Below are 22,200 nucleotides of genomic sequence, written 5' to 3'. Positions count from 1 at the left end.
CTCTAGGTTTTATCTCCTCTTTGATTTCTTCAGTGATCCATTTGTTGCTTAGTAGCATATTGTTTAGTCTCCAGGTGTTTGTGATTTTTTGCAGTTTTTTCCCTTGTAGTTGATTTCTATTCTTCACACATTGTGGTAAAAAAGGATACTTGACATGATTTCAATTTTCTTAAATTTACTGAGGCTCGATCTGTGGCCCAGAAAGTGATTTATAATGGTGAATATTCCATATGTGCTTGAGAAGAATGTGTATTGTGCTGCTTTCAGAAGCAATATCCTATAAACATCTATTAAGCCCATCTTGTCTTAAAACGCATCATTGAAGGCCTGTGTTTTCTTTTGATTTTCTGTCTGGATGATTTGCCCATTGATGTAATTCACCTTCCATTAATTTTTTATTGTCATTTGCTCCTTTTATGTCTCCTAGCAGTTTTCTTATATATTGAGGTGCTCCCCCCCACACACACACTTCTTATATCTTTTTCTTGGTTTGATCCTTTGATTATGCAATTACCTTCTTTCTTTCTTTTAACCATCTTTGTTTATAAGTCTATTTAGTCTGATATGAGATTTTTACTCCAGCTTACTTCCGATTTCCATTTGCATTGTATTTGCTTTTTCATCCTCTCACTTTCAGTCTGTATGTGTCCCTAGAGCTGAAGTGGTCTCTTATAGACAGCATATATGTGGGTTTGTATTTGTATCCATTCATCCTGTCTATGTCTTATGGTTGGAGCATTTAGTCAATTTAAATTTAAAGTGATTATTGATATATATGTTTTTATTTAATTTTTATTTGATTTGTTTGTTTTGGTCTTTTTTCTTCACTTTTCTGTTCTCGTCTCTTATGGTTTGGTGACTATATTTAGTGTTGTGTTTTGATTGCTTTTTCTTTTTTCTTTTTTTGGGCCACAACTGCAGCATTTGAATTCTCCCAGCCTAGTAGTCAAATTGGAACTGCAACTGCTGGCCTACACCACAGCCATAGAAACACCATATGCATAGCTGCATCTGTGACCTATGCTGCAGCTTTCATCAATTCCAGATTCTTAACCCACCGAGCAAGGCTAGGGGTCAAACCCACATCCTCACAGACATTATGTCATATTCTTGACCTGCTGAACCATGCAGGAGCTCTGTATTTTTTTCCTATTTGTGTTTGTAACTATTACAGATTTTTGTTTGCAGTTACCATGAGGTTTTGATTCAGGAGTCTCTCTCTCTATATATACAAGATTATTTTTAGTTGCTGGTCTCTTAATTGTGAATGCATTTCCAGTATCCTGCATTTGTACTCTCTTCTCATGTTTGCTGGTTTTGATATATTTTTGTGTGATTTCTTATATTCACTGTATATTTGTCTTTGCTAGTGAGCCTTCTCATTTGTAATTGTTTTCTAGTTTTAGAGTTTTATTTTCTGCCTAGAGTAGTTCCATTAATATTTATGGTAAAGCCGGTTTGGTGGTGCCGAATAGTTTTAACTTAGCATTTCTATAAAGCTTTTGATTTCTCCTTCAAATCTAAATGAGAGCCTAGCTGGGTAGAGTATTCTTGGTTGTATGTTCTTTCCTTTCATCACTTTTAAGTATATCGTGCCACTCCCTTCTGGCCTGCAGAGTCTCTGTTGAAAAATCAGCTGATGACCTTATTGAAGTTCCCTTGTATAGTATTTGTTACTTTTCCCTAGTTGCTTTCAGTATTTTCTATTTGTCTTTAATTTTGGTTAGTTTGATTAGTAATTCAGGGTGTTCCTCCTTGGGTTTATTTTATATGGTGTTCGTTGTGCTTCCTGGTTTGTGTGAGTGATTCCTTTTCCATGGAATCCCATGTTAACTTTCCCATGTTAGGGAAGTCTTAGGCTATTATCTCTTCAAATCTTTTCTCTGGCCCATTCTCTCTTCTCCTTCTGGCACCCCTATAATTCAATGTCAGTTCCTTTAAAGTTGTCCAAGAATTCTCTTAGACTGTCCTAATTTCTTGTCATTCATTATTTATTGTTCCATGTAAGTAATTTACATGTCTGTCTTCCACCTTGCTTAGTCATTTTTATACCTCCTGTGTTTTGCTATTCATTCCTTATAGTCAAGATTTTATTTTGGTTATTATGTTGTTCATTTTGACTTGTTTATTCTTTAAATCTTCCATTTATTTTTAAAAAGTTTCTTACAATTTATTTATTTTTGCCTCCTTTTTTCCACTTAAATCTTGGATTATCCTATTATTCCTCTAAAGCTTTTTAATGTATGTTCTTATCTCCAATTCACTTAGCTCTTTTTCTGTGTTTTTTTTCCTCATTTCTTCATCTGGCTCATATTTCTGTGTCATTTAATTTTGTCTCTGTTTTGCAGGCTAGAGGGTTGTAGCCTCTCTTGTTTCTGATGCCTGCCCCCTTGTGGGTGAAGTTTGATACAAGGACTTATGACAGGATTCCTGATAGGAAGGACTGATGCCTGCCCACTGGTGGGTAGAGTTCAGCCTTGTCCTTCTGGCATGTGGGGCTTTGTCTCTGGGTGTCAATAGTTGCAGCTGTGTGTATGGGGGGCTTTAGGCATCCTATTTGCCAGTAGGTGGGCTGTATTCACACCCTGTGTGTTTTCTTGGGGATTCTTAGCCATGATAGTTGAAGACAGATTTTTCCAAAATGACAGCCTCCAGTGGAGCTCACACCAATGATTATTCCTTGGGACCTCCACTTTCAATGTCTTCCCCCCACAGTGAGCCACATCTGACCCTTGCTTTCCCAAAAATTCCTCCAAGAGCTGCAGGAATGTCTGACCCAAATTCTTATGGATGCCCTGCTTTCCCTGGAACCTGGTGCACATAAAACCCTACGTGCACCATCCAAGAGTGGAGTCTCTGTGTTTCCCCAGTCCTGTGGATCTCCTGTGCTCAAGCCCTACTGCCCTACAATGCAAAATTATCTGGGGGCCCCTCCTCCCAATGTTAGACCCCAGACTGGGGAAACCGATGTGGGGTTAGGAACACTCATTCCTCTTGGAGAGCCTCTGAAATATAGTTATTTTATGGTTTGTTTGTTGCCCACCTTGTGGCTATGGGATTTTTTATACCATGAGCCCCTCCTACAATCTCAATGTGGTTTCTTCTCTGTATTTAGGTATAGGATATCTTTTTTGGAAGCTTACAGTCTATTTTGTTGATGGCCATTCAGCAGTTAGTTGTAATTTTGGTGCTTCTGTGAGGAGATGAGCTTAAGTCCTTCCACTCCATTGTCTTGTATGAGATCCTCAAGAAATCCTTTTTAAGATTATTTTTTACAGTTTTATTGAGATACAGTTACCATACAACAGTATAAGTTTAAGGTGTATAATATGATGATTGATATATACTAGGAAATAATTGCAGCAATAAGAGTAGTTAACACATCTATCACTTTACATAGTTATGATTTTTGCATGTGTGGTGAGAATGTTTAATATCTTCTCTCAGCAACTTTCAAGTATATAATATTGTATTGTTAATGATGTCAACATGCTGTATATTAGATCCCAAGAATTTATCACTTTACCACTGGAAACTTTTACTCTTTGACCACCTCACTCATGTATGCCCCCCTCAAAGCCCTAGGTACCACCATTCTGTGGTCTATAAGGAAGGTTTTCAAGATCCCCAAGCTGGTCATACATGGCAGAGCAGCTTTCTATACATTATGCTATGATGCCTTAAGTGAATACAGAAAATTTTCATTGTGGAATTTCTTATTTCCCACAGTATCTAGATTATGGTTAATTGCTCAATAAAATTTTTGGAATGAATTAATAAATAATGAATTTTATTTTTAAATTTGGTGTATTAAAACAGAGTTTAAGAAGATTAATACTATTACATTAAATATGTATGAGAGAGAAATATAAAACATTAAACTTGTCATTAATTAAGTTTATATTTAATTGGTTAGATAATATGCATAAAAGAGAATATATACGCATTCTTTTAGCAGTCCAAGAAAGGAAGAAATCTGGGGAGTGTGGTAAACATAGATGCAAATGAGACTGGAAATTTCTCTGATTGGTGATGTGTGGGCAAGATTTGGGTCAAAGTAGGGGAAGCATGAGGAATCCCAGGCTGGAGAGTAGTATGAGCTAAAGGAAAAGATATAACCTGAGGACACTGAGTAGATTTGTTTGGTTGGGGAAGAGCAAGGTTGACAGAGAAATTGAGGGCTGCAAGGCAGATTCTGAAGCACCAGTTGGTTGCTCATAATTACTGCATGGGGACCCAGAGGTCTCCAAAGTCTCATCTGATAACAGTTCTCCCGTCATTGTTCTAAGAAGGCTTTGGCAATGCACTCAGCTTTGGGGTCAGGAGATGGTTTGATAACATAACAGCTCCTTCCTGATGCTGAGATGGTTAGGGTGAGAAAATGGAGTACAGGGGGAGGGTGCACTCTTAGGTTATGTGCCATGCTTAGGGAGGGAACTGTATGTAGTCATGTGTTCTCCATAGGTGTTCTTATCTGAGCCCTCCATCCTACAGATGAAATTGGGGTCAAAAAAGGAACGTATCTTCCACAGACATTTCTAGATGACACCAGTCTCAAGTGCATCTCACACCACCTTGGAATCCACAAATAATTTAGGGAAACAAATGCAATAATTATCTTTTCTGGAGCTCTGAGTGAGTACTGACTAATTGAGCCACACTGTCTTTACAGTTAAAACTCAGAAGACTCTAGAAATATTCCACTAGGCAATTAGAATTGAGTTCCATTTTATTTGATCCTGTGTTGGAGGATATAAAAATATTAAACACATGCAAAACTTATTTTGTCACTGATAGTCAGACAATGTACTTAAATTAATGTACTGGCATGAATGATGGAGTAATGCATGCTGTTGAAAAAAATTTTCAAACATGCTTTCTGTTCTCAAGAATTTTATTATTTATGTAAATAATGAACACACAGGTGCATATACACATAAGCACATCGCCTAGAGAGTTGAACATAAATTTTTATTTTTGAAATGTAGACAATCAGTTCAGTATTGTGTACTGTACTTTCATTTAATGTGAAATAGTAGAGCAGTCACTTGTGATCATCTAGGACAGATTGGATGAAAACACAGGTTTTAGGAAATAGCTAAATCAGGATAAGATCATTTTCTTCTTTTGGTGGAATGGTAAATTGTGAAATATGGAAGGAAGTGGAGATTTTTAAGCCATCACTTTCACTTGAGGAACAGGGGTTCCAGAAATGCTTTGCCTATCATGATTTTTTCCTCAGTGTTTGGAGGACTGTCAGTTGGAAAAAGGTTTTTATTTGTTCTGTACTCCCTCAGTGAGACTCTCCCCACCTTTCTCAGTTGTACACTTTGGGACTTTCCTCATGAAGGCTCTCTTTTGCTCAATCCAAGTACCAGTTTGATCAGAACAGGGTTTGCCTTATGGTCAAACCCTCCTGGGTTATGAGATGCAGGACTAGAAATAATGTATGGTGTCTAACAAAGGCCTAATTTTAGGTCCAAGTGAGGAGTAACTTGTAACTTCTATTGAAAAATGAATAGGGTTCCAAGTGAGTTTGTGAGTAAGAAGAGTTTTTTCCCATGATTACCAACAAGATATGGGCATGAAGCATACACCAGCCACTGAGACCAAGAAAGAGTGCAGAAGTAAAGCTCTAAGAGGGATGAGAATGTGTAATTACAACTCTTTGTTCCTGAGTGGTAAATGTGTAGCTAGTGTGTGACAAGCTGTGCTGAATACAGGTGGTCACCAGCATTAGCCTGGTGAGAGATTGATTGTGACACTTGAGAGGACCTAAGTGTTGTGGTTTTGGGAAATCAGCTCATTCTCAGCAGAGCTTTAGGGGTTAGGAAGCAAGAAGCATTCCCTGAGGAATGAAGCTAATAAAGTCAGGCAGGTATCAAGGCCACATTTAGACAGAGGAAGGGTGATGTAATGAAGCAGGGATTTAAAAAACTGATTTAGAGGCTATGTAAATATTGGTCTTTCTCTTGACACATCAGATTCCAGATAAAAGGTACCAGATCCTAGGGTTCCCTGGTGGCCTAGTGGCCAAAGATTCAGCATTGTCACTGCTGTAACTTGTTGTTACTGCTGAGGCTTTGTGTTCAATCACTGTCCTGGGGACCTCTGAAAAAAAAGAAATAGGAAAAGGCACCAGATTGCAATAAAGCAGAAATACTCCCACATACATCTTGCTAAATAAGGCCAAAACTGCAGTAAGATTTCAGGCTTCTCTGAAGACCTATTTTAGAGCTGGTTCAAGTGATCGCCTGAAAGGCATAAGGGACTTAATTATTGAGGACTTATGTACCCATCATTTGTCTAGATAGTAAAACTGTAATTAGGAACAAACTAGACCCAGCTCTGCTCTCTGTAAATTCTAGTGTGGCGGGATAGAGGAATAATTAAATCAGAATGTGAAGTTGAATGTGTACTTTCTTATATAGAAAGTACTATGCACAAAGGTCATATAGCAATGGCTTAGCTAGGACAGGAGGAGTTGAAGAATACCTTTTAGAGGAACATTTCTCAACATTGGCATGGTTGACATTTTGGGGCAAGATAATTCTTGTATGTATATGTGTGTACATGTGTTGTGTTGATGTCCTGTGAATTTTAGGAAGTTTACCAGCATCTCTAGTCTCAACACACTGGATGCCAGTTGTACTAGCTAAAAATGTCCCCTGAGGATTAAAATTACCCCAGTTGAGAAGTGCTGTCTTAGAGGAAGGAACATATAAGCTGTGATCTGAATTTGACATGAAGGTGTAGAGGCTGATGACTAGTTTTCTGTTTTGGAAAATTGTGTAGCTTGGCAGTCCCCTTCCTTGAGATAGAGCACACAGGAGAAGAACTAGTTTTGTAGGGAGACTATGTTGAGTTCAATATTAAACATGCTAAGTTCCAAGTGCTTAGGGGACATCCAAGTGCAGATGACCAGCAAGAAGAAGGATTAAAGCAGTCTGAAGTTCAGAAGAAAGATTAGGGGTGGAAAGGTACACTTAAGTGTTCTCAACATGTGATTCAAGTCCTGGAGTGGATGGTGTTTTCCAGGAAAGGCCTGCAGAGTGGTAAAAGAGGATCTGGGATGGAGCCCTGAGGAGGAATTCCAATATGTAACAAATGCACAGAAAAATAAGATTACACCAAAGAGACCAGGGGATGGGCAGAGAAGATGAAAAACATCCAGGAAAGGAAGGGTAGAATTTTCATATAGAAGGAGGCAGTAGCCAACACATTAAAATTCAGAGACAGGGAATTCCCATTGCGGTGCAGCGGAAACGAATCTGACTAGGAACCATGACATTGCAGGTTCGATCCCTGGCCTAGCTTAGTGGGTTAAGGATATGGCGTTGCCATGAGCTGTGGTGTAGGTTGCAGATGCAGCTTGGATCTGGCATTTCTGTGGCTGTAGAGTAGGCTGGCAGCTATAGCTCTGATTAGATACCTAGCCTGGGAACCTCCATATGACATGGGTGCAGCCCTAAAAAGACAAAAAAAAAATTCAGAGACAAATATAAGAGCTGAAAATTTCTCTGGATTTTCCCACAGAGAGTTGTGAGGATAAATCCCCTATTGCAGTGGGTTGAAGAGTGAGTGTGAAGGAGGAGAGTTGAAATATTGAACACAGGCAATTCTTTTGTCAAAGTAATGTATGGAGGAGGAGGACAGAGGGCCATAACTAGAAGGGAACATGCGGTGAAAGGGGACTTTTAAAATAGGAGAGAATTGCTCAGATATCATTTCTGTAGGGAAAGAAAAAGTAGGGAGGGGGATGTTAAGAATACATTAGAATTCTGTGAATTTTTATTAGCATTGTGTTGGGCACTTGAATAACTCTTTACAGCATATTTTATTAACCTGAGTTTAGTCATGGAGAGTACAGAATTTCATTCTTCCAGAATTTAGTGTATGGGGCAGAATAACTACAAGTTAAGGATATTAGTACAAAAAGAGTTGATGTGGTGGATTAATAATCCAAAGCACATAAAGAAGGAAGTAATGAGCTGATAGACATGGGGTAAATGAAGGAGTAAAGGACTATGTGTGAGGAAATGAAGTGGGGACTTCATTTTAAAAGAATGTATGTATATATATGATTGGGTCACTTTGCTGTACAGCAGAAATTGACAGAACATTGTAAATCAACTATAATATAAAAAGTTAAAATCTAAAAAAATGTTCTGAGTTTGAGATCCTGTGGGAGTCATTCATTAAATGGTTCAAGGGAGAACATGGAAATGACATTTAAGTTTCCTTCAAAGCTAAAAATGCTACAGTCTAGACTAGATTTTTATCTAGTCAGAGCTGACATTTGGTAAAATTCAGCAATCGAGTGGACATTGACTTGCATTGCTTTTGGTCAGTATACCCTTAGTAGTGTCTTCTATTTTGTAAGTAAATTGTGGTTAAGTTTAATCTCCTCCATTCTCATATCCAACTGAGGTTTATAAGCTAAGATCTAGTTATTATCTTATCTCTTGGTTTAGGGCTCTTTTTTTCTTCATGAGATTTCTTTGGATTATTGTTATCTCATACATTATATTAATTATATTTTATACTTTTGTTCAATTGCAAACATATTAAGTTTATCTCTATGGTGTCATAGAAATTTCTGATAAACCTATGGAGCAGAAATTGTTACAAATATTTTCCACTAAATACTGGAATAACACGAATGATTAAAAATCTTTGCCACATTGCAGATATGTTAATTCTTTCATGTTGCAAAGGGAACATATTTCTGGAACATTTGTATGTGTCAAGATGGTACCAGCTTTGGGAATGTATTCATTGATTTATTCAACAATATTGTTGAAAGCCTTTTATTCATCAGGAACTGAACTGAAAGATGGAGGTAAAATGTGAACAAAAGCAAACACAGTTTCATGGAACTTAAAGATTAGCAGTTGAGAACTGTTAAAAATGTGTATACATATTGTTTTCAACTTGTAAATGCACCATATCAATAAAAATCAAAATATCAATCAAAATCTTGTGAAATAATGTTATTTCCTCTATTTTAAATATAAAATATTTAAATATTTAATTAAATATTTAAAATATTTAATTCTCTCTTAGAGGCTCAAAGGAGTTAAAATTTCAGAACAGGTGGCATAGCTCATCAATTTTAGAGTTGATTCCATAGGAAATTGACTATGGACTTGTATGTTCACTGTACTCTACTGTGGTGATCATTTGAGAAATAACTTAATCAGAAAGAGCTATGTAGAGTATTCTAAGAAATTTGGATATTTCCATGAGATTTGATGGGAGAAGCATTAAAGATTTCTGAATAAGACATGATTTTATTTGGATGTTAAGAAAGCTATTCTTACAATGTAAAGAGTAGATTCATAGTCTCTAAAGTAGAAACAATATTGGAATGTAATAGAAATATCAAGTCATCAATCAAGTCATTGAAAGTAAAGAAGAAAAGGAGAAAGATTTAAAATTTACTCAGTCTATAGAATCAATAGGACATGTTGAACAATCAATTTTAGGATGAGAGAGAAGGAGAGGGAGAGGAAGTGAGAAAGAAAGAGAGAGAGATTTCAGATAACCCCCAAAATTTTGTGTTTGGGAGAGGATATCACTTGATGACCAAGGAAATGCAGCAGAAGAATTCCCCAAAAGGGGAAAGATATGAGATTTGAACATATTGTACTTGAGTTGCCTATGGATCATTTGGGTAGAGATGTCCAGCAAGAAGAGACATACATGATTTTGAAATTCTGAAGAGCAGTGTTGGCCCAAATTGATATTTGGAGGTCATCAGTGGTAGATGAAGCCTTAAGGGGAATCTTCAGAGAGAGTGGGTAGGGTAATGAGAGAGCCAGGTAGGTTCAAGGGAAAGATAATATTTAAGTTATGATTGAAGTAAGAGGAAAAATCAAATGAGAATAAACTTAAGTACACAGAGAGGTCAAATGAAAAGAGTTGTGTCTTATGGGAGTCAGTGGAGGAGGAATTTCCAAAGGGGAATATGATTAACAGTGAATAGGAAGATGGAAGAAGTCCATACCTTGTTCAACCTCATTGTCATTTTTCGACCAATTAAAATATTTATATTAACTATCAAGTGTAAAAATATTAGGTTAAATAAATTATATAAAATTTAAAAAGTACAGAAAAGCAGATTTGTTGTATTGGTCAAACTACATGCGATTTAACATTCATTACTACTAAATCACATTTTCTCTGTATTTTACACAAGAAAATCAAGATTGCATCTAAATACCATGCTGGAATCATTGATACAGCAGTGATTTATTGATGATGATCTTTAAAGTTTAGTAAAATTAAAACATAACAGTGAGATAATTTGGCAAAAACTCTTCACTTTGAGGATATGCTAGGCTACTGTTGATCACCTGTTTCTTTTTTGCCTTCTGGCATAATTTTAAAAATCCTGTGTAGATTTCGACCAGAAAAAAATAAGCTCTAAATGGGAAAACTTTTTATTTTATTTTATTTTCCCACTGTACAGCAAGGGGATCAAGTTATCCTTACATGTATACATTACATTTTTTCCCCCTACACTTTGTTCTGTTGCAACATGAGTATCTAGACATAGTTCTCAATGCTACTCAGCAGAATCTCCTTGTAAATCTATTCTAAGTTGTGTCTGATAAGCCAAAGCTCCCGATCCCTCCCACTCCCTCCCACTCCCTCCCTCTCCCATCAGGCAGCCACAAGTTTATTTTCAAAGTCCATGATTTTCTTTTCTGAGGAGATGTTCATTTGTGCTGGATATTAGATTCCAGTTATAAGTGATATCATATGGTATTTGTCTTTGTCTTTCTGGCTCATTTCACTCAGTATGAGATTCTCTAGTTCCATCCATGTTGCTGCAAATGGCATTATGTCATTCTTTTTTATGGCTGAGGAGTATTCCATTGTGTATATATACCACCTCTTCCGAATCCAATCATCTGTTGATGCACATTTGGGTTGTTTCCATGTCCTGGCTATTGTGAATAGTGCTGCAATGAACATGCGGGTGCACGTGTCTCTTTTAAGTAGAGTTTTGTCTGGATATATGCCCAAGAGTGGGATTTCTGGGTCATATGGAAGTTCTATGTATAGATTACTAAGGTATCTCCAAACTGTTCTCCATAGTGGCTGTACCAGTTTACATTCCCACCAGCAGTGCAGGAGGGTTCCCTTTTCTCCACACCCCATCCAGCACTTGTTATTTGTGGATTTATTAATGATGGCCATTCTGACTGGTGTGAGGTGGTATCTCATGGTAGTTTTGATTTGCATTTCTCTTATAATCAGGGATGTTGAGCACTTTTTTCATGTGCTTGTTGGCCATCTGTATATCGTCCTTGGAGAACAGTCTATTCAGGTCTTTTGCCCATTTTTCCATTGATTGATTGGTTTTTTTTGCTGTTGAGTTGTATAAGTTGCTTATATATTCTAGAGATTAAGCCCTTGTCGGTTGCATCATTTGAAACTATTTTCTCCCATTCTGTAAGTTGTCTTTTTGTTTTCTTTTGGGTTTCCTTTGCTGTGCAAAAGCTTTTCAGTTTGATGAGGTCCCATGGGTTTATTTCTGCTCTAATTTCTATTGCTTTGGGAGACTGACCTGAGAAAATATTCATGAGGTTGATGTCAGAGAGTGTTTTGCCTATGTTTTCTTCTAGGAGTTTGATGGTGTCCTGTCGTATATTTAAGTCTTTCAGCCATTTGGAGTTTATTTTTGTGCATGGTGTGAGGGTGTGTTCTAGTTTCATTGCTTTGCATGCAGCTGTCCAGGTTTCCCAGCAATGCTTGCTGAATAGACTTTCTTTTTCTAAATGGGAAAACTTTTTTATACATACCTTTCCTTCATAATTGTCTATGTGTTTCTTAGGGGAAATTAATATTCATGAGATTGAAGGGAGAGTCATGTATTTCATTTAACAAAGTATTTGTAATACTGACTACATGCCAGGAAAAAATAATATTCATTTAGCACTCTTGTATCTCATAAAGGAAGAGACTATTATCTATTTTTATATTCAGTATTTTTCTCAATTACTAAGAATCTGACAACTCAGAGAGGAACAAGATAAGTAAAAATAATTTAAATGAGTGTGAAAAGTACTGTAAAAAATGCACAGAGAATTGAGCTAGAAGGGAGGGAACAATCCTTCCCAGGGAGCAGAGTGATGGATTTATTAGTTAAAGAAGGGGACAGGTATTCTGGGTTTCATAACCCATCATAAAGAACATAGCTTTTTGCTAATTTTTTCCCCAAAAGGATGGATCTACAGTTTTTTTCAGTTATTTTCAACAGATTGCAGCAGAGTTCCAAGACTGGTGCACTGAGCATATTTCTGGAGCAAGAGAAAGCAAGTGAGTACTCTGAGATCAAACTTGTAATTTAAGCCTGGTTAGCCCTGTATCCTAGTTGACAGAAGCAAGCTACCTAGTAGACCAAGAAAATGAGCAAACAAGCAACAAAAACCCTCACCCCCCACAAAAAAACCCAACATAGAATACTCATGCTACATTTTTTTGGTTCTTTCTAGGGCGACACTCTCAGCATATGGAAATTTGCTAGCTAGGGGTTGAATCAGAGCTATAGCTGCCAGCCTATGCCAGAATATAAATGCAGGGATCAAAGCCATATCTGCAACCTACATCACCCCTCACAGCAATGCCAGATCCTTAACCCACTGAGTGAGGCCATAGATTAAACCCACATCTTCATGGATACTAGTGGGGTCTGTTACCACTGAGCCATGATGGGAACTCCTACATGCTACATTTTTATATCTTAGATTTTTAAAAGAAGTTTTCACATCACTGCATTTTGTTCTAACCTCAGTGCTGTGAGGGTGGTGATAGATTGTCTCTACTTTCAGACAAAGAAACATCCAGTTCAAAGCATTAAGTGGCCTAGCTGAAGTCATGGAACAGCATGTAACAGGACTGGAGTTCAAACAAAGGCCACATCATTTCTAATCTGTGACCTTCACTCTAAAGAACAGAAGACTGGTCTGAATTGAGCTGAATAGCAAAACAGACAGTAAAATGCATTACTTAGGAATATTTATGGAGAATTGTGAAATAATTTTTAAAACCTTGTTCTTCATAAGAGTTGTTAAGTTGTCCTCTGCTCCTCTGCTATTTCAGCAGGCAAAAAGTTATGGGAAATTTCAATACTAGTTTTGGAGAAGGCTTAATTTTAGTGGGCTTCTCAGATTGGCCTCAACTGGAACCCATCCTTTTTGTCTTTATTTCAATTTTTTATTCTCTAACCCTCTTTGGCAATGCCACCATAATAACACTCTCCCTCTTGCAACCTCAGTTGCACACACCTATATACTACTTCCTCAGCCACCTCTCTTTCCTGGATCTCTGTTATACTACCAGCACTATGCCCCAGCTTCTGATCAACCTTTATGGACCTGACCAGACCATTACCTATGGGGGGTATGTGGCTCAGCTGTTCATCTCTCTTGCTCTGGGCTCCACTCTGAGTGTGCTCCTAGTGGTGATGGCCTTTGACTGCTATACTGCTGTCTGTCATCCAATCCACTACACAACCATTATGCAATCCCACCTCTGCCATATACTGGTTATTGCCTCCTGGGTAGGAGGCTTCATGAATTCTCTGATTCATACAGGCCTCATGATGGCCATGCCTCTGTGTGGCCTCCATCTCCTGAACCACTTCTTCTGTGAGATGCCTGTACTCCTGAAGCTGGCTTGTGAGAACAGAGAAGGGACAGAGGCCAAGATGTATGTGGCTCGAGCCATAATCTTGATTGTTCCTACAGCACTAATTCTAGGGTCCTATCTATACGTTGTTCAGGTGGTGCTAAATGTTAAGTCAACGGCTGGGAGAAGAAAGGCTTTTGGGACTTGTGGGTCCCATCTCTTGGTGGTTTCCCTTTTTTATAGCTCAGCCATGTATACATATCTCCAGCCTATGCATAGTTATTCTGAGACTGATGGAAAGTTTGCTGCCCTTTTTTATACCATAATTACCCCCATGCTTAACACTCTGATTTATACCCTAAGGAATAAGGATGTGAAAGTGGCTTTGATGAAGGTGTTATGGACAAGATACTCAGGGTAGAAGAGGAAAGAAGGGCCAATAATCTGTCAGACATCTCAGATCATGGAGTCCATCCTGATCCCTGGAGGGTGGTTGGTCAGTAGAAATAGTCTTCTGTAGGCCAGGGTTTATTGCCTTCCTTGTTTGGCAGTTAGAAGTGAATATCTATTAGAAGACTTTCCACTTCAGTGTCAATTACTATTGTGCAAAAGGAAGTAAGTGTTGATTTGTATCAGAGCTTTTGAAAGGAATGACTTTGGGAAAAATAGTTGTGGCCCTTGTGGAGAGTGGGGCTGGCTTCTTGGCAAGTTTGACTGTGAGAGAAGACTTGATTGGAATGACAGCAACTTTTCCAAAGTCAATGATTCCCAACATGGTGCAATGCAGATGGCACTGTGGTCAAAAGATAGAAGACATGGGTTCACTCCTGCTCTTTTAATTAACTGTGACCCTGGACATGTCCTCTCATATCTCAGGGCAATTTTAAGATTTCTTTTGATGTTTACCATTCTATGAAACTTGGAGAGAATAAAAATATCATGAAAACAGTTACTTCATGGAGTATGTATAGTCTCAGATATGGATGTCACTGACATATATGAAGAAAAATGCAAAACCATTAATACAGCATTGAGTAATTAGAAACATCAACCTATTAATTGCACCAAGAGTCTTGTCATGATGATGTGAGTCATGGAAAAGATCTTTTCTATGTGAGAGAAGAATAGAGAGGACATTAGTATAAAAACAATGAGGGAGTGATATAGAAAATGAAAACGAATAGAAGGTAGTGACAAAAGGAAAAAAGAGATTACTGTGATATGCAGTGGTGGGCATGTCAAGATACTCTAGAGAAAGAGGAGTAGGTACTGAGCACTTGAATTTCCAGCATTGTCCTTCCAGTCTATATACACAAATGTTGCTTTCACATCAAAGGGTATATATCCTTGTTGATAATCTTTTAGAATTTCAATGATTTTCACCTTGAGTCAATCATATTTAATTCATTAACAGTAACTAATGTTAACTATAGCTATTTTTTAATGTTTAAAAAACATTTTTGTATAAACTGTCATTATTCCTTACAACAGCATTGTGAGAGATTTTTTAATCTTCCCTATTTATTTATGATGAAAGGGAGGTTCCAAGGGCTTTAGTAACTTTTCGAAGTTTACATGGCAAATATGGAGTAAGCCTGAAATCCAGCTTTTTGTCATCCTAAATCCAACCCATGCTACCATACCCTACCAATTTTCCTTTTTGAGAATGAATTTTTAATATGGAAAGATCGAGGTTTCAAAGAAATGTGATAGGCGTGAATTAAATGAGAGCTTAGTGCACTTCACAATTTTACTTTAGCTGATTCCAGCTAGGCTTCTGGATTCTTTTGAGTTACATATTCTTTCATTAGAGAAAAATATTTTCCATACATAGACCTAATATATCCCGTAATCATAGTTTTTATTTATTTAACCCCTATAGTTCAAGCACCATGCACTATGCCATACATAAAATGTATCAATACAATGTCATACTTTATTCTTACAACATGAAATATGATATTATTTCCCCTCACTAGTTTTACAGGTCAAGAATGCAAAATTTAGATTATATTTTGTGTGACATCACAGTTTATTTGCGTATTAAACAGAGAGCCAGGATTTGAATCTGGTCTATCTTATTTGAAATCCTACCCACCTAGTCACTATTTAAGAATCCATATTTTTTATATTTAGTAGCCCAAGGAACTAACCAACATTCTACATGGAACAATAATTTTTCTCCTAAATAATAGACATAAATAAGAATCTTGGTTTATCAAGGTTCAAACTATTCCAGCATATGAATTAACCTAATTGAAAAAAAAGGATTATTTGAACTAGCGGGACAGAATTTAATAAAATTATTTTGTGGTTATTGTCTTATTCTTTCAATTGGCATGCAGAAAAATAGACACTCACCTTTATTAAGGAGTACATATCCCATAGACAAGTAATTTTAAGAGGCCACTGGAGGAAAGTGATGAAGATGGCAGAAGAGTAGGAAGTGGAGCTCGCCTTCTTCTACAAAAGCAGTAATAGTACATCTACAAGTGGAATATTTCACATGGAACATCTAATGAATGCTGGTAGAAGACTTCATATTTCCAAAAGGGCAAGAAAACACCCACAATGCTGGGTAGGATAAAGGGGAAAAGAACAAAAATGTAAAGAAAAATGGTAGAGAGAGAGAGAGAAAAGAAGGGAGAGAGAAGGTAATTTTGGATGGGGTCTGCAACCCAGGAAGGGAGCTGTGAGGGGGAAAACTTTCCCTCATCATAGGAAGCCCTCTCACCAATGGGGAAATCAGCCTGGATGGAGGGGGGGATTTGGAGCCTAGGAGGAGAGAGCAGCAGCTAGTTTATTGAAGGAAAAACCAGGGAAGAAACTTCAAAGAGGGTCATCCCTGAAGTCCTGTGCTCCCCAGCCTGAAATGCTCATCTTTTGATGATAGTAGGGGCTGAGAGCTGAAGCTGAGGCTTCAGAGGTCAGACACATGGATAGGACCAGGTTTGGCTATAAGGAGACAGCCTTGAAGAGACTTGACTGTGACAACAGAGCATGTACTCAAAAGAAACTTGTTCTTGCTGGAGAAGCAAGGTGCCATTGTTGGGGGGCATTGAAGAGTGGGGCAAGATTTCATAAGAGCTTCTTCTCCTGTGAGTGCTCTTAGGCAACTAGACACCACCTAAAAGGGCATGACAGGCAAAAGCCTCTCCCACTGTTGTGGGCTCTAGAGGCAGGCAGCCACAGGAGACCTATTGGAGGTACCAAACCCTGTCACCACTCTTTTGCAAGTGCATGGGACCATACACTCCTGCAAAACCAGTGAATGAGTGCATCACCTTACTAGCACTGTCCCGGAACTGCAGTGAGCCCTAGAAACCCCTGTGAAAACTGTGAGCAGGCTGTGGGCCTTACCACCATTGTTATGGGAGTGAACAAACCCCAGTTACCCCTGTAGGACCTACAAGAAGGCCATGAGCACAGCTTTCCCATCCCAGGAAGGTGACAGCCCCAGGTAACATTGCAAAACATAAAAGCAGATGCTGAGTCCTTTCCCAACTCTCCCAGGAGTAAGTGAGGCCCAACACCCGTCTTAAACTTATGAGTGGTGGCATTTTCACCAGCTGTCCTGGGAGTACATCAGCTGTAGATGCACCTGAAAAAACATGTGATAAGTACCAGGCCCTTCCCAACTGTCTCAGGAATGCTGTGAGCCCTAGACATATCTGTCAAACCTGCAAATGGGCACTGAAAACTGCCCCTCCTGTCCTGGGAGTACATGAGTTACATCCACCATTTGGAACCCATGAATTGTCACTGAGCCCTGCCCCCACTTTCCTTGGGGCACACCAGCACAAAGGCTGACAAACCTGCACACCTCATATCATACCGAGGAAAGTGTCAGCAAGCATCCAAACTAAAAGCAACCTCTCAACTCAGGAAAAGCTGGTGGAGTAGAAAGAGATGAGCTCATTTTTTCCCCCTCAGGAAAACTCCAAAATCACAAAAACTGCTAAATGGCCATCAACAAAAAATACTGGAACCTAACAAAAGAGACAGTTTTTTTATTCAAGCACAAAGAAGAGGCTACAATGAGATAGTAAGAGGGTCATTTTTTTGTGATATAATGAAATCCCATACCCACAAGATGGGTGACTCACCAAGTGGAAAATAATTACATTGCAGAGGTTTTCCCACAGTAGTGAGAGTTCCAAGCCCCACGTCAGGCTACACAGTTTGAAGAGATGGCATAAGGAAGAGAATGCTCCAGGCCATTTGGCTTCAAAGGCCAGTCGGACTTAAGTAAAAGAGCTCAACTGAACTAAGGAAGGGACCACACTAGTGAAGGATACACACAAGTTTTCATGTGCACTGGGACACAGCACAAAGCAGTAACTCCACAAGAGCCTAGGCTAGATATACCCACTGGTTTTGGCATGTTTCCTGAAGAGGCAGAGGTCAACCAAGTCTCACTAAATGGGCAAGGACACTGGTGAAGGAGGCCCCAGTAAATATTGATTAGCATGAGCTCTACCAGAAGTTATGATTTTGGCACCAGACCTAACCAACAGCCTGTAGGCTCCCATGTTGGAACATCTCAGGACGAACAACCAGCAGGATAGGAACATGGCATGATTCAGCAACAGATGAACTGCCTAAAGCTGTACTGAGTTTGCAGTCACCTCTAAACACACCAATGGACATGGCCCTCTCTACCAGAGGGAAAAGACCCAGCTCTATTCACTATTGAGCAGGCACCAGTCAATACTACCAGGAAGCCTGCACAAGCCCCTGGACCAACCTCAACCACCTGGGACAGACAGCAGAATCTAGAAGAACTACAACCCCACAGCCTGTAGAAAAGAGACCACAAAAACAGCAAGTTAGAAAAAATGAGATGGCAGAGAAATATGTTAGAAATGGAGCAACAAGATAAACCCCCAGAAGAACAAGTAAATGAAATGGTGATAGAGAATCTACCTGAAAAAGAATTCAGAATAATTATAGCAAAGATGATCCAAAATCTTTGAAAAAGAATGGAGGCATAGGAATTCCATGATGGCTTAACAGGTTAAATAGCTGTTGTTTTCAGTGCTGGGGCTCAGGTCACTGCCATGGCACAGGTTTGATCACTGGCTCAAGAACTTCCACAGGACAAGGGCATGTTCCCCCCAAAAAAGAATGGAGGCATAGACTGAGAAATTACAAGAAATGTTTAACAAAGATCTAGAAGATCTAAAAAACAAAGAAGCAGAGATGAACAACATTGAACAATAACTTAAATGAAAAATACACTAGAAAGAATCAATAGCAGTGAACTGAAGCAGAAGAATGAATAAGTGAGTTGGAAGACAGAGTGGTGTAGATCACTGCCATGGAATAACATAAAGAAAAAAGAATGAAAAGAAATGAGAACAGTCTCAGAGATCTCTGGTACAATATTAAATGGTACAATATTGACCCATTTAATATTCATATTATAGGGGTCTCAGAAGGAGAAGAGAAAGAGAAGAGCTTTGAGAAAATATTCCAAGGGATTATACCTGAAAACCTCCCTAAATTGAGAAAGGAGATGCTCATTCAAGTCCAGGAAGCACATCAAGTCACATATAGGATAAACCCACACATGATGAGACACATATCAATCATAATGACAAAAATTAAAGGAAAATACTAAAACAACAAGGGTAAAACAACAAATAACATAAAAGGGAATCCCCACAGGTTACTAGATGAATTTTTTTCCAGTAGAAACTCTGCAGGCCAGAAGGGAATGACATAACATATTTCAAAAGATGAAAGGGAAAAACCTACAACCAAGAATACTCTACCCAGCAAGGCTCTCATTCAGATTCAAAACAGAAATTTAAATACACACACACACACACACACACACACACACACACACACACACACACACACACACAAGGGAAAGCTCAGAGAATTCAAAACCACAAAACCAGTTTTACAATAAATGTTAAGGAACTTATTTAGGCAGAAAAGAAAAGCCCAAAACTAGAAACAAGAAAATTGCAAATGACAAAGCTCATCAGTAAAGGCAAATATAAAGTAAATGTAGGGGGAGGAAAGGATCAAGATGGCAGAGGAGTAAGTCATCATGCTCACCTTTTCCCACAAATATAACAACAAAAAAAATCTACATGTAGTATGATTGCACAGAACAGCTACTGAATGCTGGCAGAAGAAATTAAGCCTCCAAAAAGGGAAAGAAACCCTCCATATAACTGGGTAGAAAAAAAGAAAATGAGACAGAGAGAGAAAAGGAATCAGGACGGGACTAGCATTCCTGTGAGGGAGCTGCAAAAGAGAAAAGGAACCCACACCCTGAGAAGCCACCTAAATGATGAGGAGATCAGCAGAGATGGAGGGACCTTAAAGCTGCTGAGAAAAGCACAGCAGCTGGATTGAGGAGGGCAAAGCAGAGTAAGAGCTGCACAGATCATTTGCACCACTGCCCTGGACACCACAGCCTGAGATGCTAGGGTGGGGGCTAGAGACAGATACAGGCTCTGGAGGTCAGTTCTGGGGAGAGGACTAAGGCTGTCTGAGTGGAGACAGTCTGAGGGGCTAGGGAGCAGTGTGCCATGGCCTGGGGAACAGAACACCACAACTGAAGGAACCCAGGAGGAGGTCTGGGCCCATGGAGAAGCAAGGTGCCATTGTTGGGGAGGAGGGAAGGAGGGGCAGACCACCATAGGAAACTCTTTCTCTTCACATGTGTGAACTATCAGAGTGTGGGGGACCTCTGGAGCAGGCTGTGGGTGGTGAGGTCAATTTCTCAGGCTAAGGGAGACTAGGCACCTCTTGTGTGGGCTACAGGAGGTGGCCTGGAACATCTTGAATGTGGTAAGAGAGGCTGGGGGGCTAAGCATGATGTAGTGCCTCCTGTGTGATCTACAGGTGGTGGCGACAAATCACAGCAGTCAGCTTAAAAAGTAGAGGAAGGCATGGCCTGCCACCACTAGGGGTCTATGAAAAGGCTCCACCTGCACCCCAGTCACCTCAGAGATCAGGAAAAAAAAAAAAGGCAATTCAACTAAGCACAACCCGTGGTTGCATAGAAATAGCCCTCCAAGACTACAGTTTGGTTTCCATAAACTCACAGAAAAAGAAAAATATAAGCAAAATGAAGGAACTCAGGAACTATTCCCAGTTAAAAGAACAGGAGAATTCACCTGAAGGAGTAAATAATGAAACAGTCCTCTGCAGTATAATAGACACTGAGTTCAAAAGGGAGATAGTGAAAACACTGAAGAAATTAAGGGTGAATATGAAGAAATTAAGAGCAGATATAAACAGTAATGAAGATGACTTTAGAAAGGATCTAGAAAATATAAGGAAGAACCAAGAAAAATTAGAAACTTCATTTGCAGAGATGCAAATTGAGCTAAAAGCAATAAAGAGCAGAATGATTAATGTGGAGGAATGAATTAGTGACTTGGAAGATAGAATAATGGAAATCACCCTGTCAGGACGGCAGACAGAAAACCAAATGAAAACACATGAAAGCAATATAAGAGATCTATGGCATTATGTAAAGTGGGAAATCTATGCATACTAGAAATTCCAGAAGGAGAAGAAAAAGAAAGGGGATTGAAAATATATTTGAAGAAATTATGGCTTAAAAATTTCCAAATCTAAAGAGAGCAGACATCAAAATACAGGAAGGACAGAGGGCCCCAAATAAGTTGAACCCAAACAGGCCCACACCAAGACATATTATAATGAAAATGGCAAAAGTTAAAGATAAAAAGAGGATTCTAAAGACAGCTAGAGAGAAACAAAGACTTAATTATAAGGGAATGCCCATAAGGCTATCAGCTGATATCTCTACAGAAACAATACAGGCCAGAAGAGAGTAGCAAGACTCAAAGTTCTAAAAGGGAAAATTTTCAGCCTAGAATACTCTACCCAGCAAGAATATCATTTAAAAAAGAAGGAGAAATAAAGAATTTATCCAACAAACAAAAGCTAAAAGAGTACAGCAATACTAAACCCACTCTAAAAGAACTACTGAAAGGGCTATTTAAATAAAAAAGAAGTAAGAAGAAATAGGATGGAGGAAATCACAATGGGAAAGCAATCACTTAAATAAGCCAGTATACAGATCTAAAAGAAAAAAAACCTATTGGAAAAAGATGATAAAAACAAGGGACAGAAAAAGGACAAAGATGAAAATGTTAAAAAAAGAACTTCAAAATCACAGAATGTGGGGAAAGAAGGTAAGAAAATCTAAACTCTTTTTTATAATGTGTTTGAGCCTATATGACTATCAGGCTGAATACATGAAGGGGTTAAAATACTTGAAAAGCAGGGCAACCACAAATCAAAACCAAATATTACATTCACAAAAACTAAAAAGAAGCAGACACAAGCATAAAATAAAAGGAAATCATCCAACCAAGAAAAGTAAAGGAACAAAGAAAAAACATAGAATCACCTGGAAAACAAGGTTAAAAAGGAAATAAATGCATATTTATCAATAATTACCTTAAATGTCAATGGACTGAAACTTCCAATCAGAAGACATAGAGTGGCAAATTGGATACAGAAAACATGAGCCTGCAATACCCTGTCCATAAGAGACTCACT

General features: G+C 38.6%; 1 protein-coding gene across 1 annotated transcript; it reads left to right on the top strand.

Annotated features, from left to right (window-relative positions):
- Nucleotides 12,682–14,309, top strand: LOC106508549 (olfactory receptor 2Y1). The gene has a single exon (XM_021083418.1). It carries the CDS (start codon nucleotides 13,127–13,129, stop codon nucleotides 14,060–14,062), a length of 936 nt encoding a protein of 311 aa, XP_020939077.1. The 5' UTR covers nucleotides 12,682–13,126; the 3' UTR covers nucleotides 14,063–14,309.

This window comes from Sus scrofa, chromosome 2 (genome assembly GCF_000003025.6).
Source record: "Sus scrofa isolate TJ Tabasco breed Duroc chromosome 2, Sscrofa11.1, whole genome shotgun sequence".
NCBI lineage: Eukaryota > Metazoa > Chordata > Mammalia > Artiodactyla > Suidae > Sus > Sus scrofa.
Note: the sequence above shows the minus strand (reverse complement) of the source record. Positions and strands in the feature narration are given on the sequence as shown.

Coding starts and splice junctions, on each gene's coding strand:
- LOC106508549 (XM_021083418.1), top strand. CDS start 13,127: ATGGGAAATTTCAATACTAGTTTTGGAGAAGGCTTAATTTTAGTGGGC.